The sequence below is a fragment of the Acromyrmex echinatior genome, chromosome 7, assembly GCF_024713525.1.
Source record: "Acromyrmex echinatior isolate Ae372 chromosome 7, ASM2471352v2, whole genome shotgun sequence".
Lineage (NCBI taxonomy): Eukaryota > Metazoa > Arthropoda > Insecta > Hymenoptera > Formicidae > Acromyrmex > Acromyrmex echinatior.
Genome location: NC_141858.1, coordinates 1,468,951 through 1,496,728, shown reverse-complemented (window position 1 = coordinate 1,496,728; position 27,778 = coordinate 1,468,951). Strand labels below are relative to the sequence as shown.

Sequence of the window (27,778 nt, the reverse complement as noted above, 5' to 3'; positions counted from 1 at the left end):
TTACTGATGTTAGATGCCGCGTAAATGCTATTTTATGAAGAAGTTACTACATCGATGTAATAATATAATTACAGATGTCCAAGGACGTACTTGAGAATGAAATCGATGATTACTAGAATCCGGATTATTCGCCCATCGTATCGATTCGAGTCAACCGTTCTTTATGATTCTCTCCACTGCCACTCGCCCGAAGCCGTGGGGGATGTGGTGTGATAGGGAGAGCTAGCTAGGTTGATGCAATCTTAGAACTTTAATCCCGGCTCTAATAATTACACTTATAAAAGATTATTAAATATCGATGGTAACCTACCCACAGCCTACTGTCGAAGGTGCATAAACCAGATGGGACACCATTAAGAATAATTGTTTCTTTGATTAACAGCCCACTTTATAATTTCACTTTATAATACTTACACAAGAACATAAATAACCAGCATACTTGAAGTATACATAGTCACGTGAAAAAGTTTCCATTTAGTAGAAAAACTAAATGGAACTAATTTTGAGTCGAATTCTAAATTGGCTTCTTTAGTCTCGTTACATACTAATGTTCCTACGGAATTAGTTATTAAAAGCAAAATGTTGGAGTTACATTTCTAATAACACTCGCTTAACTGAAGATGAATTTTTAACAGCTATTTGATTCATTCTGGAATCTACGTATTTTGTGTTCAACAAGATTTATTACAAACAAATTGTCGATATGCCAATGAGTTCCTTCCTTTCTTCAATTATTGCTAACATCGTAATCGAAGATTTACAAGAAATCACAATAGAACGACTTCCCTGCCAACTATCTTTTTATTACAGATGATGTTGGAAGCGCGCTCTCAATACCGTTAACATAGAGAGCGAGACGCGTGTTACCAGCCGAGGAGTGAGTTAGAGGAAGGTACCGGAAGGGCCGCGTGTGAACCGAAGAAAACGAGATCGCGAGCAGAGAGAGTGCGGTCCGTTTCCCGCCAATATTCCCGCCAATATTCCCGCCATTATAACTTTTGCCTTTTTACTGCCATTGTTACTACGTATAATCCGAGCCGTATGCTCTCAATGTTTTGCAGTAAAGTAGCGTGTTCGTGTAAAATAAGAAGAAGTATCTATTATAATATTATTGAGAACCTTACGATCCCGAAACCGCGGCTGCAACATTCTGGCGACCGTGACAGGACTGAGTAATTTCATTGTAGCCGTTTTATAGCAAGCAGAGATCGTAAGAAAATAATCCATAAACATGGAACAAGTAAAGTTAACGCTAAAAATAACACGATCCGCCTTTACGAGAGTGTACACTTCCTTCCGGACTGAGTCGAAGGAATCGCCGGACATAACCTCATTGCAAGTCAGCTTCGCGTTGCTACGAGACAAAACGAGTGAGCTTAATGAGCTAAATCAGAAGCTGCAGACCTTGATGATTGAAGCTGGAGGGTCTGAAGAAACCATTGGAAGACAGGCACAACACGCAGATGAATATGCCACGAAATACCATCAAGCAAAGGTCGGGCTAACCTGTCTTTTAGAGCGGAAGAATGAACTCAAAACGCCGACATCGGTTCAACGGACTGCCACACACAATACAGGAAAGTATACGCGCATTGAAATTGCCGAAAATTGAATTAAGAAAGTTTGGCGGTGATATCAAAGATTGGCTTCCGTTTTGGAGTACTTTTAAGAAAATTCATGAAGAACGCGACGTTATCGAGGGAAGATAAATTCCAATATTTGGTACAGTCTATGGAACTAATAAAAGACTTGCGCGCGTTTGAAGTAGTGAATAGTTTTCCACTAACGGCCGATAATTATGAAAAAGCCATACACAGCCTCGAGTCTCGATTCGGCAAAAAAGACTTATTGATTGAATATTATGTACGCGAACTTTTAAAGTTAGTCTTAAGTAAGAATAAAAACATGTCGCTCACAATCACTTATGATAAATTAGAGACACATATACGAGCACTTGAAACTTTAGGTGACAATAGAAATGTGCGCAGCAATGTTGCTTCCTTTAGTAGAATCCTCACTGCCTGAAGAGACCTTACGTACATGGCAACGAATAAGGACTCAATTAATTCCTCATTCTGACGCGTCTGTTGTAAATGTTACTGCAAAAGATCATCTTATTAGTCTAATGACTTTTCTAGGAAGAGAGGTCGAGAGCGAGGAACGTATTCAAATGGCAAAAACATGCTTCGAGAGCAACGATTTCCAGATGACAAAGGACAAAAATAAAAGGAAATCAAAGAATGAACGAGATCCAGAGATAGCGACAGCATCTAGCTTACTATCGGCGAAAGAAGCAAAGCCACAGCAATGTATATTTTGTGGAGCTAATCATGACAGCTTGAGTTGTGAAACGGCTAGAAGCATGGACTTAGAGAAGAGAATCCAAGCTGTAAAAGACAAGCAGGGCTGTTTTAATTGTTTAAAAGTAGGGCACAGCTATAAAAGTGCTGTAACAAAATAAAATGCCCTTGGTGCAGCAAAGGACATTGCCTGCTGATGTAGAAACCTGTCGAGCAAGGATGAGACCAAGCAAGCGGATGAGAAGAAACCGAAAGAACCAGCTTTTCACGAGGGAAATAGTTGTCTCGCTAATGTCTCTTCGAATACAAAAATGTTTCTGCTTACACTAAAAGTCAAGATGCGAGGTCCAAAACGCTTGGTGAATGTTCGCGCCGTCATAGATACTGGCTCGCATAGATCCTATGTTTTGGAAAAAATAGCCAGAGAGCTTGGATATGAGACTGAGAGCGAACAGACGATGGTACACTTGTTGTTTGGAGGAACTAAAACCAAACCTCAGAGACACAAAACTTGTCGGATCTACATCAGCAACTTAGATGGAACATATAAATGCGACTTCGTAGCTTTGCAACAAAACATTATCTGCCAGGACGCCCCTTGTAAGATCGATGATACTTGGATGAATATATTTGAGAAAAAAGACATACGCTTGAGCGACATCGATGAACGTCAAGAATCCATTTTACTATTGATTGGAGTTGATGTTGCTGGCAAAATATTCACAGGAAAAGTCCTACAGATAAATCAAGGAATAACAGCTTTAGAAACTAAGTTTGGATGGACAATCTTGGGTAGGAACATAGACGATGACAGTGGCACCGATACTACGTTGACGATTATGTCAATGTTCACTCAAGAAGCCAACATATCAGATTTATGGAGATGTCTTGGGCATCACGGATCCTATTGAGAGTGTTACTAAAGAGGCACATCAAGCTGAAATAAAGACCTCATTTCAAGAGACAACGAAAATCGACAACGAAGGTCGATATGAAATTCTTCTGCCGTGGAAAGAGAATCATCCACCTTTACAAGATAATCGAGACGTAGCCGAGAAGAGACTAAAAGGCGTCACAAAGAGATTGCGACAAGAAGATTTATTCGACGACTACCAAGCTGTCTTTAATAATTGGCTCAAAGAAGCGATTATTGAAAGTGTACCTGTACTTGAAGTCGACCAAGAGAGCTACTATCTTCCACACAGACCTGTAGTCAAGAAAGAAAGAATTACGAAGATACGCCCTGTTTTCGATGCGTCAGCAAAAGTCAAGGAATCGCCTTCGCTTAACCAATGCTTGGAGACTGGACCCAATCTTATAGTTTATTCTAGCATTGCTACATCGATTTCGAGAGAGGAAGATAGGGGTAACAGCTGATATTACAAAAGCATTCTTACAAATCAGCATCTCTCCGTCGGATAGAGATGTTTTGAGATTCCTGTGGTGGAACGTTGACGGAGAAATAGAGATTTATCGACATCGTCGAGTTGTTTTCGAATTGACAAGCAGCCCATTCCTTTTAGGGGCGACGATTGAATTGCATATTAATAGAGCATTAAACTCTACCATCTTGCCATATAAAAAAGCAGTTTACGAGAAACTGGCAAAATCCTTTTATGTCGATGACTGTGTTACTAGTGTCAATTCTTATTCTGATTTTGAAGTTTTCAGGAGAGAAGCCTGTTTCCTTTTGACTCAAGCCAGATTTGATTTAAGAGATTGGAAATACACTGGCAAGGATCCTGAGAGTCAATCAACGGTGCTTGGACTTATATGGGACACCAAAAGGGATATTTTAATGTTATCGGAATTCCTGCACCGACGATCACGGAGAAAATAACGAAGAGAGTCATCTTGTCACAAGTACAAAAAGTTTATGACCCTCTCGGATTCGTCTGTCCCGTACTGTTAAAACCAAAATTACTATTGCAAGATCTGTGGAATAAAAACGTGGATTGGGACACAGAAATAAACAGCGACATTAAACATGAATTTCTTAAATGGGTTCAGCAACTAGGTCTCCTACGCATATTGAAGTTTCCACGATAGATTTTTGGAGAGGAAAGAGGTCCCGACTCACTGTCCTTTCATGTTTTTGTCAACGCCAGTAAAGACGCATACGCGGCGGTAATCTTCGTACGAGTTGAGTCAAGCACAGGAGTCGAGATACATCTCGTAGAAGCTAAATCTAGAGTAGCACCCAAAGAGAAGAAGACCATATCTCGCCTTGAATTACTAGCAGCCTCCATTGGAGCTAGAATGATGCGATCTTTCGTAAAGGCTATGGATTATCAAGATATCAAGACCTATTTCTGGAGCAACTCGATGACCATTCTAACATGGATTCGACAAACAAGACAATGGGCAGTCTTTGTATGGAATCGTGTTCTGGAAATAAGGAGTCTTACGGATATTGAATCTTGGAGATATGTTCCTGGAGTGATGAACCCAGCAGATTTACCCTCACGAAGTTGTGATGCTAAGAAATTCCTTGAACTGAAATGGTGGGAGGGACCGGAGTGGTTGAAACTACTTCCCAAAGAGTGGCCCAAAGAGGAAGGAAAAATTGACGAGAACATATTAGGTGTTGGAATTAATTCGTAGCATTTTACAAGAGATGGCACAAGCAGTACACTATTTCGTTGTTACCTATAGTTCTGTATACATTGTAAACATCTATCATAGGACGTCATTTGCCGTACATAACCTTTCTTGAAATCATAAATAACAATACTGTATAATTCATTGAATATGTCAAAATTTGTGCCAGATAAAGTGTTTTTGCGGGGAGTTTTGCTTCATTACTTTAATATGAACAAAAGTGCAGCTGAAGCTCATCGTATTTTAGTGGATGTGTATAGTGAACATGCTCTGGCTGAGCAAACGTGTAAGAAGTGGTTTGCACGTTTTAAAGCTGGTGATTTCGACTTGGATGACAAGGAGCGACCTGGTCAGCCGAAAAAATTTGAAGATAACGATTTGCAGGCACTGCTCAATGAAAACTCATGTCAAACACTTAAAGAATTATCTACGTCATTGGAAGTTGACTTCTCAACAATAGGAAAACGTCTTAAAAGTTTGGGCATGATCCAGAAGGAAGGATATTGGGTCCCATATGAATTGAAACCAAGGGATATTGAGAGACGTTTTCTCACGTGCGAACTGCTGCTTCAACGGCAGAAAAGAAAAGGTTTTTTGCATCGGATTGTTACCGGTGACGAAAAGTGGATCCATTATGACAATCCAAAGCGCAGAAAGTCATGGGTTAAGCCCGGCGAACCATCAACATCAGTGGCAAAGCCCAATATCCATGGCTCAAAGCTCCTGCTCTGTATTTGGTGGGATCAGAAGGGTGTCATATACTACGAACTGCTAAAACCGCATGAAACCGTTACTGGAGATCTCTACCGACGGCAACTGATGCGCTTGAGCCGTGCATTGAAGCAAAAACGGTCGGAATACTTCGAAAGACACGATAAAGTCATCTTGCTGCACGACAATGCTCGCCCACACGTTGCAAAACCGGTAAAAACATACCTGGAAACACTTAAATGGGAAGTGCTACCGCACCCGCCGTATTCTCCTGATATTGCACCTAGCGACTACCACTTGTTTCGATCATTAGCTCATAGCTTGTGCGAGCAGAAGTTCACATCTTACGAAGATTGTACAAAATGGTTCGATTCCTGGATTTCATCTAAAGATGAACAGTTCTTCCGACGCGGTATTCATTCACTGCCCGAAAGATGGTCAAAAGTAGTAGAAAGTGATGGGAAGTACTTTCATTAATGTATTTTTTAATGCTCATGTGAAATAAATAACATTCTTTCATTTAAAAAACGCTACGAATTAATTCCAATAGTTAACTTAGAGTTACGCAAGACTCCCGGACGATGCAAAGAGAGAATATTCCCTGAGATTACTGTTAAAGAAATCGCTATGCTAACCTCCGTAGAACAAGCGAGTGAAGAGACAGTCCGCTGGTATTTGCAGAGACTTTCGATGTATTCCAAAATTCTGTGTACTATCGCGTGGATATTAAGATTTGCGAATAATTGTCGAAGAATTCAAGTAAACAAAACTCAAGAGTTAACTGCCAAAGAAATTACTAAAGCAGAATTGCGTCTCTGTAGACTGGCACAGAAAGAATCATTCCTGGGAAGTAACGATTCACGATTACGAAGCTTAAATGTTTTCGAGGAGAATGGACTAATACGCACAAAGACAATGATCTCCAATCGTCAAGACACTTTTTCTTTCAGATGTCCCGTGGTGTTGGACTCAGCTCATTTATTGACGTTGAAAATTATCTTTCATATTCATCTGAAACTTAATCATGCTAGTATTGACATTGTGATGAATAGTTTACGCGAAAAGTTTTGGATCCTGCAATGTCGTCGTACGGTACGCTCAGTCATAAGAAAATGCGTCGTTTATCGTCGGTATGCATCGAAAACAATGAAAGCACCACCTGGATTGTTACCTGAAGACAGAGTGAGAGATGCCGCAGCGTTTGAAGTGATAATCTACCGTGCAGTCCACTTGGAGTTGGTTACATCTCTATCAGAGGAATTTCTGGAGGCCTTCAGAAGATTCATTGCACGTCGAGGAAGACCTACTGTAGTATATAGCGACAATGGGAAAAATTTTGTAGGGACCAGGAATCTACTACAGAAGATTAATTATCGGTAAGTTTCCCAATATTGTGCACTCAATGAGATAACATGGCATTTTAATCCACCTTCAGCTGCCTGGTGGGGAGGATGGTGGGAGCCTCCTTAAAGATCTATTGAAGAGGACATTAAAGAGAACTTCATTGAGCTACGAAGAAATGAACACTGTTCTATGCGATTGCGAAGCTACTATGAATTCAAGACTCCTTACCTACTTGACAGAGGAAAATACTGAAATCACAGCGCTGACTCCAGCGATGTTCATCAGTGACATTCGAAAATGGCATTCCAGACTTGGATCAAGTTTACAAGTCCCACTTTGCAAAGAGGATACACTATCGTCAAAGATTGAAAGAAGAGTTCAGAAAACGTTTCCGTATACAGTACTTGGGTCAGTTATCTAGACGAACTAAATCCAGCAATAGTTCCGCGTCCGTGACTGTCGGGGACGTCGTGCTTATTGAAAACAATTTACAAAAGCGATTAGACTGGCCGCTCGCCGTCATTAGAGAAGTCTATCCCGGAAAAGATGGTTACGTGCGGGTAGTAAAACTGAAAACGAGTAAAGGTGAACTGGTTCGACCCATTCAAAAACTAATTCCCTTGGAAGTTAAACACTCCAGTCCTGAAGCTGATAACTTTATTGAGTCTACCACTACGACGTCAGAGACTACTAAAGGAAATGCAGCTAACACCCTCGAAGAGTCTGTAGCTGTCCCTAAAGAGGAACCGAAATCGTTGGAAGAAACGAGCTTAAAGACCCGAAGGGGTCGTCATCAAGAAACCGGATCGATTCAAATATTAGAAATGTTTGTCATTTTATTTTCATTTTCATTTTTTTTAGATAGGTTGAGTTGCTCCTACTAAGAAGTCACAACTCAAGGTGGGAGAGATGTTGAAAGCGCGCTCTCAATACTGTTGACATAGAGGGCGAGACGCGTGTTACCGGCCGAGGAGTGAGTTAGAGGAAGGTGTCGGAAGGACCGCATGTGAACCGAAGAAGACGAGATCGGATCGCGAGCAGAGAGAGTGCGGTCCGTTTCCCGTCAATATTCCCGCCATTATAACTTTTGCCTTTTTACTGCCATTGTTACTACGTATAATCCGAGCCGTATGCTCTCAATGTTTTGCAATAAAGTAGCGTGTTTGTGTAATAAGAAGAAGTGTCTAATATTATTGAGAACCTTACGAACCCGAAACCGCGGCAACAGATGATGACATCTTGTTGGCAGCGCCAGAATTTTTTAATAATAACAATTGCTTTAATTCATTACATGAAGAATTACAGTTCACTTTCGAAGAAAACAAAAACGATAGAATAAATTTCTTAGACATCATCGTTATTGATTAAAAACTAAAAGATCATCTTTAACCGATATGACAAATCTACATGCTCCGGAAGATATCTTAGTTTCTACTCACATCATCCTCCGTACCACAAAAAAGGTGTAGTGATACATAATATCTTACTACTGTCTTATCCACGTTTCCAACAAAAAATCTTGAAGAAGCTATTTTATCTTGCTAGACAGTTATTTCTGTTTATTTTTCATTGATACAATACATAATAGACTTAAATATCATATATACTTTAATCAGGATCATGAATACAAACCTTGATAGAAATAAATATTTTGCCACATATTACATCTATTTCTGAATCATTTGCTCCAATCGCATCGAAATTAAATTTAAAGACGGCTTACACTATCCTCATTACTCTCACTAAGTTCATCGTGGCAAAGATAAATTAAATTTGATGGCGTACACAAAACGTAATATACAAAATATCTTATCATGATTGTGATGTTGCATACGTGGGTCAAACAAAAAAAAGTTAAAAACCAGAGTTATCGAATATCACGCGAACATAAATAATTCTCGATCATTTCCAACCATCAAATCATCCACGAATTCAATTAGAATAATATAAAAATTTTAGGTTGCGAAGCTTCTTACAATAAAAGAATCATTTTAAAAAATGGTGCCTATTAAAAAGCAGCAACATGAACTGAACAAAGAAAACGAACACGGAATCCTTTAGATTCATGCTTTCCCATATTACAATAGATAGTTTCCATTTGCACACAAATGAAACTGAGTCTGAAATAAGCTGAATATTTCATACTCAGATTAATAACATCATTATTTGCTTACTTTTTATAAAAAATTATCACATGACAACACAGATTCAAACCTCACTTTTAGTGAGTTTACGAGACTCACTAAAGCACACGATCTCGATCTTGTGCAGATTATAGGCAAACACTCAGTTAAATCTCACTTGTCAGAACGCAAAAGGATTCAACTGAATTATAACGTCAGAAGTAAGAATTATCTGAGAATCGATGTAAATGGAAAGCAACTTATTACCCCCTTCCTAAAATCTTTCAATGTCCTTTCTTTTACTTTGTCATTGGTTCATCTTCCTCTTCCTTTTTCCTTCCTTTCGAGCTCTACTTCTGGATTTTGTCACTTGTCATTTCAAAATAACAACTCCGCTACAATTTATTACTCACAAGGGAACCGTCGGAACTGACTTTCAGCGATTTTAATGAGCTTTGGATATATTGTAGAGCATGAAAATATATTAGATTCATTTTTTTTGTGCTTATCTCGAGATTTAAGAGGTAAACACCTTTTGAAAATAATGGATTGTATCATCGTTTTTCTTAAATATCTTTTAAATTATATCAAAAAATGTTTTATATAAAAGTTGTACAGTTTCTTATGCTCTGTATAACGGTATAAAAAACATGTTGCAAAAATCAATTTTGCAACAAAATTGTTATAAAGAAATTATTAAAAATAGATTAAGAAACTCTGATTACAATCGATTGTACGAGGAAAATTACTCAAGAAGCATGCTTAAATTTTATGTTTATGGAAAAAAATAAATTATAAAAAGTCTATCCATGCCTAGATCACAGTATATACAGTAGCGCAACTCTTCTGATTTTATGTTGGCCAAAATGAAGTGCATGCGTGAAATAAGTAAGTTGCTCCATCTCTTTCTCCTTTTTTCATTCCTCTCTCTCTTCCTCCCTCCACCCTTCCCCCCTCTCTCTCTAAATAAATATTTCAATGCCCTACTTAAACATTTGTCTTTTAAGCATACATGGTACAAAGTAAAAATTTAGAGGGAAATATTACGTACATTGTCCATTTGGTGAAATGTTGTGTGAGAAATCTCGAGAGATTAGTCTAATTTTTGTAAAAAAGTGATAAAAAGTGAAAAAGTGAAAAAGTGAACAAAAGAACATAGAAAACCGAACAAGAAAAATTTCTTTTTATTTATTGTATTTAGAACTTATTTTTTGGACATATATGTATATAAATTTCTTTCATATCAACTTTCATAATATTTTCATAGATATATAATTATATAATATTTCTTTATACAAATATACATTTTTAAGTTAATTTAATTTTTTTCCGAATTTTTCTATTATATATTTTTTTCTTTATTTTTCGATATATCAATTAAAACGGATCTTTGAATATACATTAAATCGTTTCAATGAAGCACTTGAAAAAGGAATAATTATACATAACATAAACATTCGATAAGCTTCTCGGGTACAAGAAAAAGAAAACATTCCAGGATTTAAAGTTTCAGAAACTTGGGTAAAAAGATTTAAAATTAAACACAATACAATATCTCGAAAAATAACAAAACTTGTGACAAGAAAAGAGTATGTTATCAAAAAAAAATATGGAAAATAAATGCGATACATTTATAAAAAATGTTAAATACTGCATTGGTCGTTACGAAAGACAAGAAAATACATATAATTCGGATCAGAATGGCTTTCAATTTGAACTTCATTCTCTGGTCGTACGTTAACATATTAGGGTGTAAAAAAGGTAGAAACTGTAGTACAATCTCGACGACATCAGCAACGACACTGTACAGCCAACTATTTCCTCTGATGGTAGATTATTGTCGCCTCTGTTTATAATATGTATTATAAAAGTTACAGAAACATTTGGTCCGAAAGTTCAAAAAAATGTATTCAAAGCAACTAATATTTTTGTAATAACTTCCAATTCAGATAAATTAATATCAAATCATGTAAAACTTAGTTGAAAGAAATTCTTCCCGAATGATGACCACAATCTGTATTGTACTTCATTCATGGAGTGGACATTGTCTTAACGTTATTTCTGAAACTAGATTAGATTCTGCAACAAACATTGTTTTCCTAACAATTTCAGTCGGTACAACGGGAAAATACAACCATTAGATGTTTATGACTTCAAATTATGGAAAAATTTTTCAAATATTTTTCTCATATCGTTATGTTGTTACATCTTGTAATTGAACTTCATATTAGAAATAATATATTAAATTACAATCATTAACTCACTATCAATTCTCGTCGCCTAGGTTTCAAAATTTGTTTAATGGTTAAAAGCGGATATATGCAGAATAAATCGGCATAGTTTATTGTCCAAACATTTAGGCAAGTTTAGTATTCGAACACAAATTGAATTTTGTTTCCAAAGTGATTTCAAAGTAATTTGTGGCGCAACCGCTATCATTATTTGTTCTTGGTACAAAAAGTCACTTTGTATTATACACTCTTTTCATCACCTTTGCAATATCAACATATTATAAATAAAATAAGTATATTATTTATTTATGTAAAAATTATTTGAATTTTTTTATGTATAAATTCTGTATTGTTTTTATGTCTTTTATATTGTGTCATTATATATTATTCTTTTGCATATTACTTTATATTATATTTTTTCAGATAATTATCGAAATTTATACTTATTATATTTTATTAAGTACATATCCACCCGTGTGTAAATACAATATGCAGAAATATAATAAGTATAAATGTAAATAATCACAATTCCACGATTAAATTTTTCAGAAAAAGAGATGATAACATCGTGCATTTTCGATAATACACGAGTTATAAACAAATTATTACAAATTGATTGTCGAGAAAAAGTGACTATACCAATCAATTGTACGAGAAAAATTATTAAAGAAACATGTATAACTCTTTCTTAAATTGTTCTTTGTTTATGTAAAAATTATTTGTTTATAACAATTAATTGCAAAATTGATGTTTGCAACATGTCTTTCTTAACAGATAAAGATTAAATGCAGTTCCTGCAAAGAAATTTTATACAATATTATAAATTCTTAATTTTTATAAAGAGATATAATACTTAGCTCACAAAATATTAGCGACTCACATCTAGATGTACGCTCTGATTGAATTAAAGACAAATATTATAATTTTAACTTCAATTTGACAGACACCATAAATTTAAATTTAGAAACAATGAGTCAGTCCCATCAACATTGACAAATATGCATTCAACGATCTTTTATGTCATTATATAGAGCATAAAAAACTATACAACTTTTATATAAACACTTTTGGATATATTATACCTCATAGTTTAAAATATTTAAGAAAAACGATACAATCCATTATTTTCGAAGGAGGTGTTTCACCCCCTAAACCTTGAGATAAGTACCAAAAAGTATGGATCTATTATTTTTTTCATGCTCTACTACACATCCAAAGCTTATTAAAAATCAGTGAGAATCAGTTCCTACGGTTCCTTTGTCAATACACTGCAAAACGATTCAACTTTGATAATCTTGTAAAAGAATTTCTTAACAGATAAAGATTAAGTGCAGTTCCTGCCGAGAAATTTTATACAATATTATAAATTCTTAATTTTTATAAAGTGATATAATACTTAGCTCATAAAATATTAGCGACTCACATCTAGATGTACGCTCTGATTGAATTAAAGACAAATATTATAATTTTAACTTCAATTTGACAGACACCATAAGTTTAAATTTAGGAACAATGAATCGGTCCCATCAAAACATTGACAAATATGCATTCAATGGTAGGACGTTTCTTGTCACACATATCTGACATATACATATCACATTTAGTCATTTGACTAAATTTGATTACAATAATACTAAGTTTCAGAATATATCTAAATAATGCAGTATTTTTAAGAAGAAATTGTACACAGTTATCCCAAGTCTAATTTAAGAGTTTTACACATTTTAAAATAAATATGCATCTTTAAGATTAGAATCTTTTATTTTAGACTGCATATATGAGAAACACAATCAATACTAGAAATTTAAAATGTCTATTACGGTCGAAGCTGGATTTTTATTGCTTTAGTAAAATAGTAATTCAATCTTGATACACTATATATGTACTTGCATATATACTATATTGTAGTCTTTTGAATTGTCATTATTGCGAAGAATATTACTAAGGCTTCAGTGATCTAATGGCTTAGAACGCTCGTACGGAATACAAGAGATCCGGATCCAAGTCCCGGCCGAGGTAATATTTTTCGCAATAAATTTATTAACAGTTTCAACATATTAACATCTTTATAATATTAGGTGTAGTAAAAAGAAATCCATTATTTTTCCAATAGATGGCTTTAGTAATCTGTATCTCGTCTACACGATATGATACGATATCTACGTGATACAGATTACTAAAGCCATCTATTGGAAAAATAATGGATTTCTTTTTACTACACCTAATATTAAAATTGCTTGTCAATTTATTTCGCGATTATTAGAGTAGTTTTAATTGCGTTTATAAGTCCGATTCGACGCGCAATTCGAAAAGATTACAATATGGTATATATGTAAGTACATATATAGTGTATATTAGTAATTTAAGATTGAATTATTTAAAGCAATGAAGATCCAGCTTCAACCGTAATCAGCATTTTAAATTTCTAGTTTAAGATTAGATATGCAAGTTCTAAGATTAAAAAAAATTTATTATTAATGACATTGATAATGACTTCGTGTTAGATCGAAACTGTTGTTTATAGATTGCATGTAAATTTATTTGATTCATAACTCCTTTTTGTACTCTTGAATTTTAATCCTGGAAATGTCTCAACATTTTGAGAACAAAAATATCTCTGGGATAAAGTATGCTATATGAAAACTTCGTCATAAAAAAAAAACAGTTTATATCTAATATCAATAATTATAATATCGGATGTTATGACTTCGGCTTAAATCAAGTCGTGTAAACGTTGTCAATGAAGGCGGGATAATCGTGATACGCCGCGGCACACCAAGATCTGGACTTGGTGATTACTGAATAGTCTCACGTGTATGATTGTATCCAAATGTACATTGGATGCTTTTCATTTGATGGCACAAATCGACATAAGCATTGTTCTATCCTTGTTGACATTCAGAGAGTGACAAAGATATATCATCAAATGAAAAACATCCATTATTTTTCTTTCAAAAAATTCTACCTCCTCCCCCTCTCCCTCCCTCCCTTTCTGTGCGTGCGTGCGTATTGTGTAAATGCAAGTGTGTGTATTGTGACGTAACAATTTTTGTCCATCACTCCTGCGATAATTCTTTGGGAATCTTGTATCCTCCCAGCTCAGAAGGCGGGCGCGCGTGCGATCACACACGCGAGCATGCACTAATCATGCGCTTAGTTTATTTATTTGTTGAGAATTTATTTTTTTGAAGTTAGTCTCGCTTTTAGATCTAGTGTCATTAATGGACCGTGCTCGGTAGCTGAATTTTTGTTTTTGTAATCTTGTCTCATTCATCATCAAAAGAAGGAAGATTACACAGAGAAAGACGGAAATGTAATACATGGAAGAGATTGATGGTGTGCTCAGTTTGGGCAAATCACGCCCCTTTTGCGTGTCAAAGTATCGTTCATTGACCCAGGCCTGCCAACTGCGAAAAAACAAACGATGTTGCTACAATTGATCTCTATGCATCTTCGTCAGATTCTGCTATGTAATTTCTTTTCTCTCTTTGTTTCGAAGCGTGGAATAACATCACTGTCAAACGTGATTTCAAGAGTTTATTAGAGTATTACGAAATTATTCGAAATGGATTCCTATTGGAATTATTCAATTATTCTTTAGATTTCTATTGTGTTTTCTAGGAAAAACGAAATAATTCCGTGCCCTGAGGATTCCGCTGAGCTATATGTTGGTATAAGTATTATTAGTATAAATTATACTTATTTATTTATATTATTTATATTATTCAAAAAAATTTTATTTTTAAAATTTCTGTATCATTTTATAACTGTTTAAGAAATATCTCAAATTTATTTTATATGAATCTCATGTACAATATTTCAGAATTCATATATATATATATATATATGAAAAATTCTATTAAAAAATATATATTTTAAGATATATATATTTGTGAAATGTGTTTCAATTCCTATTATAGATCCTACTTATTCCAACGCATTAAAGTGAATAGAAATTAAGATAAGAGCATGCGACGCGAACATATGTTGGTATATAGTACTAGATACTAGTAATAAAAAGAGAATTTATATGATGTGCAACGAAGATAACAACTAAGGTTAGCTAAACTGGGACTATGAACGATTACCGAACAAGCGAGAGAGCAGAAAATTAGAGAGAGACATTTGCAAACTGAACATACCATATAATCTTTCTATCATGCCATAATAGGTTGCTTTATTCGGACACGCATGTCATATGTTTCGTATATTTTGTAATGCGCTGCCGTTTTGAACTATATCGCACGCAAATTATAGAAAAGAACTATGGAAGGAGAAAGCTTCAGATATGCCGGGTGACTGAGGAGGATATTAGTCGGAGATAGGAATACCCCGACACGGAGCAGGTAGCGGAGCTGTCCAGGGCTTTCCGAGCCAACCCGAATAGCTAGGAGGTTGCAGATGATATATCCTTTCAAATTTATGTTACGCGCCTTAAAGTACAAGGATTTGCGACCCGCAAAACTTTATGCGATTCCCGCATGACATGGCCCCAATTAAAGGAGGGCCAAACCCGCTTGAATTCGCGGAAAATTCCCGGTCGGCACTCCTTTGGTCAAAAAACTGTGAGAGAATGCACGATCTTTCAGGATTATTATTTATTGAGAACAAAAAGCCTGAAATGATCGTTTCGAAGATATTGGAAGATAGGAGGAGTCATTGGGCAAGACGAACATTGCTGTATTTGTAAATACAACAACTGCCGATCATGGAGTTTATGGCGTCGGATTGCGCGTGAAAACTCGAGAAATTTCGAACAACCGATTTAATGGCTGCCGTGTAAGTTAGCAAGTTACGAGCTACATGTCATCTGCCCGAACGTCCTTTCTTTTCGAGAGAAAATACTAATTACCAATTAGCACTCAATCCCTTGCCACAGTCGAGTCATTTCATATTATTTCATTTGTATATTGATCAGTACAGACTTTCGTTGATTGCGACATCACAATAACTGTAAAATCCGTGCTAGAGATCCATTCTGCGCCGACGTAATCTATTCTGATAACTTCATTACTTTTATCAGTGTGCGATCTCTTTATGTACCAGCGATAAACTTTATTCCGCGTTTGGTTAACGGAAAATATTCGCCTTTCTTTTGTGATCTTTCGGAGAGTAAAGATTTATCGAAATCTAATGCGATTGCCTAATTGACATTAATATCGACTATATTGTTGTTTTTCCAAGATTAGACCAATCGAACTAACTTATGAAAGTCAATTGTAAATTAGCGTCTCGAAATACACTTGATATTTATTTTCTTATTAATCTCTGTATTATTCTTGTAGCCTATCTCTCTCGCCCTCCGACAATTTTCCTGTCTACATATAACGACCCTTGTTGCGAATTGCAATTGTGCGTAAAGTAAGCGGAAATTAACGGAATGATGGCACGCTCTCTCGTGCCTGGCATCCAACTTGTTTTGAGAAAAGCTCTGATATTGCGAAAATTCTGTCTGGTTATTGAGTCGTCCTGAAGGGAATTCATTTGTTTAAGAAATATAATAGAGCGATAAAGTTGTACCGTCACTCGTGAGTACGGTCACAGTTCATAAAAATAAAAGTGTAAATAAAAACTTTTAAAGAGATGAAACAGATTAAATTAAATCTCACGTACGTAGTAAATTAAATCTCACTACTAACATGACGTTATACTACCTAATGATGGAGATCAATTTTGGATCTTTTAGCCATAACTTCAAAATTTTTGATTATTTGTTTTGGTGACAATTGAGATTTTTGATTAGTTAGTGAGCGAGAACGTACAATCACATCAAAATTTCAACAAATTTGACCGGGACTTCATTTCCATAAAAAGTGTTCTGTTCCTTTCTACTTAAGAACAAATTTTCTGCTTTAAAAACAAATTCTTGTTTTTAGAACAGAAAATTTGTTTTAAAACAGAGAATTTATTCTTTTAAATATTTATTATTCATTTCACTAAAACCATATTTTTCAAAACTAATTTTTTAAATAACTTTAACGAATAATGACCGACAGTTAAAACTTTTTCAAGATCATTCAGGGTCATGATCTTGACAACATATGTCAAGGTCACGGTCACTGAGGAAAGCTCTCCTCATTTTTATCTGAAAATAAATAGTTAAAAGAATAGATAAATTACACATTTTTCAAACGCTCCCGGTTGATCGGCACTGCAATAGTTTATCACTGTTGAAGTCGTAACAAAGATTTTGTAACAATGCACATCGTTATTAGCCGATCGGCCTTTGTCCACAAGTGCACGATGCGCTCGCTATCCCTTCACGCATAACATAAATAGGAGATTCATGAACTCGGCCGAATACCGCCGAGTTCGACATCTCTCCGCTCAAGGTCGCCATTGAAACATTCGGCGTTGTTTCTCATTGCAGCGAGGAAACGCCCTATTAGAATAATGCGCAAAACGTGCCTGGCAAGTATCCTCGCTCCCGCGAATCAATCAGCGATGCTACGCGTAGCACAACTAACTGGAGTCCCGCACCCCACACGTCTCGCGTTTATCAGCAAGGTACGCCGTCTAAAAGATGTTGCGTTAGACCGCGTACCCAAATTTGATGTAAACACGCACACATTGTAATCGTGAGCTCCGCCAGACACACAGATACACACATGCGCGCGCGCGCGCATATACAGGTATATTGCGCTTGTACCACATCCTTTTCTCCAATAAACTTTATTTATCTAATTAAATCCGAGTTTTTCGAATTGCATCTCCTCTCTAGCCTGAACCTCTTTTTGCTTCCCGAACCGAAATTACTGACGAGCTAAGTCCGTGCAAAAAAGTTAGGTCATTTCTATTTTTATTAAAATTGTAAGAAAAGGATATTACAATTCAGAAAAGGCCCTATTGTAAATAATTATCTAAATTTTATTTTATAAAATAATTCTGCTTTATAAAAAGATTATTGTAATAAAAGATAAATATACCATGTTTACTTTCAGTTTCTTGTTGTATGCTTCTATTTTCTCTTATCGATTCCCTATTTATGTCTATGCTTCTTGCATTCTGAGTTGAAATTTTACTAAAATTATCGGTTGCATCCTCTTGCGGTTTGTACGGCGTCACAACTTGACGAGGCAAATGCGGATACTTTCCAAGAAAGCTAATGTCACCAAAATATGCTCCATCTAAACCTACGTGACCAGTATGCTTGAGATCGCCTTGTGGAGAAGATATCATATCCGTTCGAATTTTTCTACGTTGTGAAGAGAAAGCATTTTTACCATCTCCCCGTGTAAATTCGCCGAGTTTATTACTAGGTAGATTGGATCCAAGATATGCGATTGTGTAAGCCGGATTGAAGAATCCTGTTTTGCCATTATTTAGGACGCCTTTCCACAAAGTATTACTGCTACCTTTGTCCAAAACTGTGATTATATCACTCTGTCTGTAAACGAGTTGACCTGGCTCGATGCTATCTTGAACTGCTTGCACTTGCTCAGGTTTCAGATCGGGTAGTACATTAATCAATTCGGAGAATTTGGGCCTCTTTGAGGGTTCATGTTGCCAACATTGTTGCATCAAAGTAAAATAATCTTTTGGACAGCACTCAGGTTGTTCTAATCTTTGAAAATTAGGTTCGTCTATTGCTTCAAGAATTTGATGGCCGGTCAGTGCTGCCCAAGGCTGAAATCCGTAACTAAACATCTCATATAATGTTACTCCATATGCCCAAACGTCACTCGCTGACGTAAACTTCAAATATGATATGCATTCAGGTGCGCACCACGCAATAGGCAGTTTCAAATTAACATTGAAATTCGTTTGATAATAATCTTTACCCACCCCTAAAGCGCGTGATAATCCGAAATCCGATATTTTTACCTTATTCTTGGAAAACACAAGGATGTTTCTGGCAGCAAGATCACGATGTATCAATCTTTTCGCTTCCAGATATTGCATTCCGTCAGCAATTTGCACAGCGAAATCACACAGCGATAAGACAGGAAAACTTGCGCGCAAACTGGGTTCCTTAAGGCATTCTAGTAATGAGCGCAGTGGAGCCAATTCTGTAACAAGCATCAGCGAGTTCGTATCGAGCACGACGCCATATAGTCTCACAATATGCTCATGATCAATTGCGTGCATTATCGCGGCCTCCTTTAAAAATTCTATGGGATTGTTCTGCATCCTCTCGCGTGACAGACATTTAATGGCAACTTGTATTCTTTCACCATCATTAGTCCATACTCCTTGCTGTACGACTCCAAATTCACCAGTCCCAAGTTCTTTATTTACAATAATTGCATCAGCCGGAATCATGTGTTTATTAGGAACACGTATTACTGATGGTTTGTTATGTCTTTCTTCTGGTAGCATACCCACAACATCAGAAGGCTGTTCTTCGCGTTTTGGTAGTAGCATTTTCTTAAATTTGGATAAATAATTTTGAGGAAAATGTTTCTGAAAGTATTTCTTTAGACGACGTATCTCTGGCTTGCTCATTCCTATCGCACTCAAATCTTCTTCTGTCACATATTTCAATTGCGCTGTTGTTTGCACCTTCAAGTCCCCTAATTAAAAATGTTTTTGTTATTAAATATATTTTGATAGATATTCAAAAAAGTAATTATAAATACAAATATTTGAATTAGTATGCAATACTATAAATAAAACTATATATAAATTACTTAATATTTTATTTTTTAAAGGAAACCAACGTTTCCTTTAATCCCTTAAGTCTTTATTACGTATAGACTAAGAAGGCTCCGAACATCTACAACGTCTACAGATGTCATGAAATTAATCACCTTCTTTTAAAAATACTATTAAAAATTGTTTGGAAATATAATTTTTTATTAATAATAATAAAGGACTCTTGATATTTCAATAAAATATAATAAAAGAGTATGTAAGAGTCTAATATACAAATTTTATGTTAATAAACCGAGACATTACAAAATAGAAATCATTATTTCGATTACTAATCGATTTACAATTTTTTATAAGTATTTAAAATTAAAATTTTTGATTTTTCTAAACCAAAATTTGCAAATTCAAAATAATGGTTTTAACATAAAACTTTCAGCATTTTATAGAACAAATAGAAAATTCTTTTAATAGCCGTATACGCAGGAATTTGAGGAATAAATGAATTAAATTAAAATTAAAATTTCTAAAATTTACTTTTAAAAATCCAACGAATTTTTATAAGCTTTTTTAAACATTAGAAATAAAATTTTTATATACAATAAATAAATCTTCTATAGTATAAATTATACATTTTCCTTTAAAATTCTAAACACAATATATTTTATTATAAAATGTTTGGTTATATTTTTAAAATAATATTTGACGTAATTATAAAACATCAAATTCGAAATCCGCAGCGATTTCAAAAATTATAATACAATATATGAAAATATATGACAAAATGTAATAATATACACTGATATATTACGAATTTTGTAAAATTTTCCACCACATATGTAGTTATCACCTTAAAATTGATTTATTACGTTAACATCAAATTTATATTTAACAATTTCAAATACATAATTAAACAAAGACTGACGATTAAAGCACGAAATAAGATCAATACGTTACAATTTTTGTACCCTATTGCCATTTTGAACGATGAAGTTCTAATATCAAATTTGTATTCAGTCTTGAAAACCCACATAAATTTTCATTTAAATCAATACACAAAAATATCTTGGATAAAATATCTTGGGACCGTTTTTACATTTTGAAGTCTGACACTCAAAAGATTAACATAATTTTAATATAAAATTTACGCTATAAAATAAATTTTTAAACTGTTATATATAAATTTCGTATATTATTATATTTTGATTAACTTCCTTTGAAATAAATTAATAAATAATAATAAGACTCTGTAAATATAAAACAATGTAGTCAAAGAGCCAGTAACGTAGCAAAGAACTTTAATTTAAATTAAATCATAAAATTCGTATAACAATTATAATTGATAAAAACAAACGTTTCCGCTCAAGTCATTTTCAATGTTTTCGTAATATTTAAAAAAAATTAAAAATCGCTATAAACCAACAATATATATGATATTGCAAACTCATTATAATTTATAATCCCATATTCTTTATTTCGTGCAGAATCATTTATAATCATTACGTTGCGAATCATTTATACCGAAAATCAAAGTAATCAGAAAACAATTCTAGAAAAGTAACTGTGAACAAAAAAATTAATACTTAATACACAAATTAATATAATAATATACCTTGTCAGTAATATCAATAAATGTGTTGAGAGTCCATTAAAAAAAAGAGAGAAAAAACGCAGATAAATGGTATCCATATCGTGGTACAATATGTTGGTTTTTTTAATTGAAATAAATTTGCAAAAGAAACGAATATTTCCACGACGTCAGATAACGCAATATCGAGAAGGAAAACAGTTATCGAGAACGGAAAACAGGAGGGAAAGAAAAGAAAATATTAGGAAGGAGAAAGAGAATGTATAATGTTAGAATACAATTCTGGCAAAGACTCTGTGTCATTTTGTCTTTATTCCATGTTTCTGTTTTTTAATATGAACCATTTCAGATATTAATTTTTTATTGTATGAAAGCTCTAATATGTCCATTTTATCCCATTTAAAGTTGTGACGATAGATATTGAATGAATCTTTCAGATATTGTATTGACATATGGAATAGTAAAAAATCTTTCTGTATCATCCTTGTTATTATTTAAACTAATTAATATTATTAACATGAAATTTAATTCTATTATGAATAATAGTCGAGAAAATAAAATGTAGAGGATATCCATTCTGTAAAAAAATATTGAGCGTCAATTAAATTATTTTGTTGGAACTTCGGATGACAAACGAAAAATCTTATTCACTACTCCGTAAATTACATCTCTTTTATGACAAAGCGGATGGTGTGAATAGAAATTAAGGAATCTACCGGAAAAGTTTGCTTTGCAATATACATCGAAAATAAGGTTCTGTTCTTCAATAATCAATCTATCCAAAAAACTTATTTTTCCATCAATGCCAACCTCCATAGGGAACTACAGTCTAGTATGTAACGAATTAAAGATACTCAAAATATCTCCAATACTCTCAGACGGAGCAGACAAAATAATGTCGTCAACATATCGATAATAAAATAACAACCGAACAGGCAACATTCCAATTTCTTCAAAGTCTTGCATAATTATATTTGCAACGACTGGTAACAAGGCTGATCCCATAGGGGTCCCAAATATTTGTTTTGTATATTTTTTTACTAAAGATAAAAACCGTAGAATTCAAAACCATCCGAAAAGTAATCAAAAATTCATCTAAAGAAATTTTTGTTTTCTTAGATATAGAATCCCACCTTCTAACAACACTATCAGATGTCAAATCTGTAGGTATATTAGTAAATAGGGATACCATATCCAAGGAAACCAACAGACCTAGAATCTGGTTCTAGTTTGACATCTTTTAATTTATTAATGAGATCAGTACTATTCTTTATAAAACTAGGAGCTTCCGGTATGGAGTCGTTAATGATATTATGTAGAAATAATGATAAATTATATAGTGGACTATTTATATTAGGTGTTAGAATTAATTCGTAGCGTTTTTTAATGAAAGAATGTTATTTATTTCACATGAGCATTAAAAAATACATTAATGAAAGTACTTCCCATCATTTGTAAAACGCTACGAATTAATTCCAACACCTAATAGATGAAACAATGATTCTAAGAGGATAGTTTTGTTTATGAATTTTCATTAAACCGTATGTGTGTGCTCTAGAAATAATCCTGTCAGTCGTACTCAACCTCCGATATGCCAAGTCATCTATAAACCCTTTTACTTTCCATGTACTAAGTATGCTACGCAAATCGCTCGTCAGTTTTTTTGTAGAATCTTTAGTTATCATCTCATATGTATTGTTGTCTGAAATCATCGATTTCATCTTGAATAAGTAATCTAGTTTATTTTGAGCAACGGTGACATTTCCTTTATCTGCTTTAGAGATTAATATTTCAAGATGATCTTTAACAAATTTCTTTGTTGTTTTAATCCAATTACATGATAATTTATTATTAGAACTTGTCCTGGGAAACTCATTCTGAAACCTCTCAAGAATCGAAACCGTATTATTTCTAACAAAATTAATTATGTTATTCCGGCGACCAATAATTGTTTTCAACATTTTTAATGAATGCAATTAATGTTCTATCAATATTGTGTTTATTAATAGAAAGGCCAAAGCCTTCCTCTAACTGTAGCAGATACCGGACTTCTATAGGAATATCGATATTACTCAAATTAAGAAACCATTTTTTATTTAAAGAATCTAGAGGAGCCGCTTCACCAAATAATTCAGCCGAAATATGTATTTTTTCTATGAACTGTAATGATTTTTCATTAAGACTTTCTCAGATATAATTTTATTTTTTAAACGCATAAACATAAGAAATTTTAATATTTAATCTTTTATTTTTCAAGTCTTTTTTTCTCAACCATTGAATCTTCTTATCTATTCTCATTGTATGTTGAAAAAAATTAAAACTATTAATGTTGTCTAAATATTTAAAAAATTCGCAAACTATGGAAGCTGGCAAGACACTGTGAATTTTAGATGAGAAATCAAAGATTTTCACTCTATACAATGTAAGTAATGATATGAGTCCTTCAATTGCAATCGCAAAATTGTTTTTACATTATTTAATTGTATTCTCTCAAATCTTTTATAAAAATACCTATTGTACAATGCTAAATTACTTGTATAATGCTAATTACTATTTGTGTATTTTTTTAAATGTGGAATTAAATTAAAATTAATGCAAGATTTCAGAAATCTAATACGTGCTCTAACATTAACGCTTAATTTCATAAAGTTACAAAAAATTGTTTCAATACCAAATTGATTCCGAATATAAGAAAATTAATTTTGTTAGAAATAATACGGTTTCGATTCTTGAGAGGTTTCAGAATGAGTTTCCCAGAACAAGTTCTAATAATAAATTATTATGTAATTGGATTAAGACAACAAAGAAATTTGTTAAAGATCATCTTGAAATATTAATTTCTAAAGCAGATAAAGGAAATGTCACTGTTGCTCAAAATAAACTAATCTAGGTGTACAAATAAGTTTTAAAGCGTTTTTAATGAAATTTAATATTTATTTATTTAGAAACGAAAACACACTTAATTATCAAAATAATCTCCATCATTATATATGACCTTTAGCCATCTTTCGAGCAGCTTGCGAATTCCAGAAGCGAGGAAGGTTTCGTCTTTCGATGCGATAAAATTATCCACCCATTTTCGCACTTCTTCAAATGCTCGAAAGTGTACACCGGACAAGGCGTTTTGCATTGACCGGAATAAATGATAATCAGAAGGGGCTATGTCTGGGCTATACGCCGGGTGCGGCAGAACTTTCCAACCAAGAGCTAGCAACGTTTCCTTTATAGGTTTACCAACATGAGGCCTAGCGTTGTCATGAAGCAACTTCACAGGACGTTTTCCTTTGCCAGTAAATGGACGATTTCGTTCGATTTCTTGATTTAAACGGATCAATTGTTAACTGTAGCGATAACTGTTAACCGTTTCATTCGGATGGAGCAGTTCATAATATAGCACACCCTTCATGTCCCACCAGATGCATAGCATAACTTTGCTGCTGTAGATGTTGCGCTTTGGCGTTAATATAGTGGGTTGTCCTGGATCCACATAATGTTTTCTCTTTTTAGAATTATCGTAAAAAATCCATCACCAGTCACGATTTTCCACAAGAAAAATTTTCTATGCTGTTTATTGTACAGATTCAAACACTTCTCAAGACGATCATTTTTGTTTTTTTCACTTAATGCATGCGGCACCCACTTTCCTTCCTTCAGAATCTTTCCCATCTGCCGTAAACGAATTGAAATATCTTGTTGAGTTACTCCAAGTTACAATGCAAGTTCGTTTGGTGTTTGACATGAGTTTTGATCGAGTAATGCTTGCAATTCATTGTTTGTAACATTCTGAGGAGCACCACTACGTTCTCTATCGCTAACATCAAAATCATCCTCTTTAAATCGCCTAAATCAAAACTCACACGTACTTTTGGATACAATATTGACTCCAAGAACAGAACAAATTGATTCGCATGCTTTAGCAGTGCTTTTTCCTTGATGAAATTCGTATCGAATGCAGTGTCGAATAAATTGCTTGTCGCTCGCCATTTTAAAACCATTTAATTTTGAGGTTAAGTTTCCAATTTTGTGAAGTCAATTATGTTTTTTAATAGTACACATTCAGCGCCACTATATATCAAAAGAGCGCGAAAATATTTGAATTCTAAGTTTAAATTATATGTTACACAAAAAAACGCTTTAAAACTTATTTGTACACCTAGATTACATATTCAAGATGAAATCGATGATTTCAGACAATAATACATATGAAATGATAACTAAAGATTCTACAAAAAAACTGACGAGCGATTTGCGTACTTAGTACGTGGAAAGTAAAAGGATTTATAGATGACTTGGCATATCGGAGGTTGAGTACGACTGACAGGATTATTTCTAGAGCACACATACGGTTTAATGAAAATTCATAAACAAAACTATCCTCTTAGAATCATTGTTTCATCTATAAATAGTCCACTATATAATTTATCATTATTTCTACATAATATCATTAACGACTCCATACCGGAAGCTCCTAGTTTTATAAAGAATAGTACTGATCTCATTAATAAATTAAAAGATGTCAAACTAGAACCAGATTCTAGGTCTGTTGGTCTAGGTCTAGGTTTCCTTGGATATGGTATCCCTATTTACTAATATACCTACAGATTTGACATCTGATAATGTTGTTAGAAGGTGGGATTCTATATCTAAGAAAACAAAAATTTCTTTAGATGAATTTTTGATTACTTTTCGGATGGTTTTGAATTCTATGGTTTTTATCTTTAGTAAAAAAATATACAAAACAAATATTTGGGACCCCTATGGGATCAGCCTTGTTACCAGTCGTTGCAAATATAATTATGCAAGACTTTGAAGAAATTGGAATGTTGCCTGTTCGGTTGTTATTTTATTATCGATATGTTGACGACATTATTTTGTCTGCTCCGTTTGAGAGTATTGGAGATATTTTGAGTATCTTTAATTCGTTACATACTAGACTGTAGTTCCCTATGGAGGTTGGCATTGATGGAAAAATAAGTTTTTTGGATAGATTGATTATTGAAGAACAGAACCTTATTTTCGATGTATATTGCAAAGCAAACTTTTCCGGTAGATTCCTTAATTTCTATTCACACCATCCGCTTTGTCATAAAAGAGATTTAATTTACGGAGTAGTGAATAAGATTTTTCGTTTGTCATCCGAAGTTCCAACAAAATAATTTAATTGACGCTCAATATTTTTTTACAGAATGGATATCCTCTACATTTTATTTTCTCGACTATTCATAATAGAATTAAATTTCATGTTAATAATATTAATTAATTTAAATAATAACAAGGATGACACAGAAAGATTTTTTACTATTCCATATGTCAATACAATATCTGAAAGATTCATTCAATATCTATCGTCACAACTTTAAATGGGATAAAATGGACATATTAGAGCTTTCATACAATAAAAAATTAATATCTGAAATGGTTCATTAAAAAAGAAACATGGAATAAAGACAAAATGACACAGAGTCTTTGCCAGAATTGTATTCTAACATTATACATTCTCTTTCTCCTTCCTAATATTTTCTTTTCTTTCCCTCCTGTTTTCCGTTCTCGATAACTGTTTTCCTTCTCAACATTGCGTTATCTGACGTCGTGGAAATATTCGTTTCTTTTGCAAATTTACTTCAATTAAAAAAACCAACATATTGTACCACGATATGGATACCATTTATCTGCGTTTTTTTCTCTCTTTTTTTTAATGGACTCTCAACACATTTATTGATATTACTGACAAGGTATATTATTATATTACTAATTTGTGTATATTAAGTATTAATTTTTTTGTTCACGGTTACTTTTCTAGAATTGTTTTCTGATTGTTTTTTGATTTTCGTATAAATGACTCGCAGCGTACTACACGAAATAAAAAATACGGGATTATGAATTATAATGAGTTTTACAATATCATGTATATTGTTGGTTTATAGCGATGTTTAAATATTATGAAAACATTGGAAATGACTCGAGCGAAGTCGAAGCGTTTGTTTTTGTCAGTTATAATTATTATATGAATTTTATGATTTAATTTAAATTAAGTTCTTGCTACGTTACTGGCTCTTTGCCCTTCTTTTGATTACATTATTTTATACTTACAAAGCCTATATTGCGGATTCTTTTCAATATTAACAAAACTTTAAGTACAAAAAAATTAATGAAATGATTTTTATAAATAAATAATTATATGGACTCAATATTAAAAATGACACGGAATCTCTTGATTCTTTATATTTTAATTTATTTACAAGGATTTGGTGCTTCTTTCTTTGTTGTCAATGTTTATATACAGCTTAACTT

General features: G+C 33.7%; 1 protein-coding gene across 11 annotated transcripts in view; it reads right to left on the bottom strand.

The window, feature by feature from the left end:
* Ack-like (activated Cdc42 kinase-like) overlaps positions 1 to 27,778 on the bottom strand; it is a 343,307-nt gene that overhangs the window by 212,514 nt on the left and 103,015 nt on the right. For 10 of the 11 annotated variants that reach the window (XM_087407584.1, XM_087407581.1, XM_087407583.1 and 7 more), the window contains one exon: positions 18,237 to 19,823. In XM_087407584.1, the coding sequence (XP_087263710.1) occupies positions 18,237 to 19,823 (1,587 nt within the window). The remainder of the gene's footprint in view (positions 1 to 18,236; positions 19,824 to 27,778) is intronic. The other variant, XM_087407577.1, reaches the window with a different exon arrangement.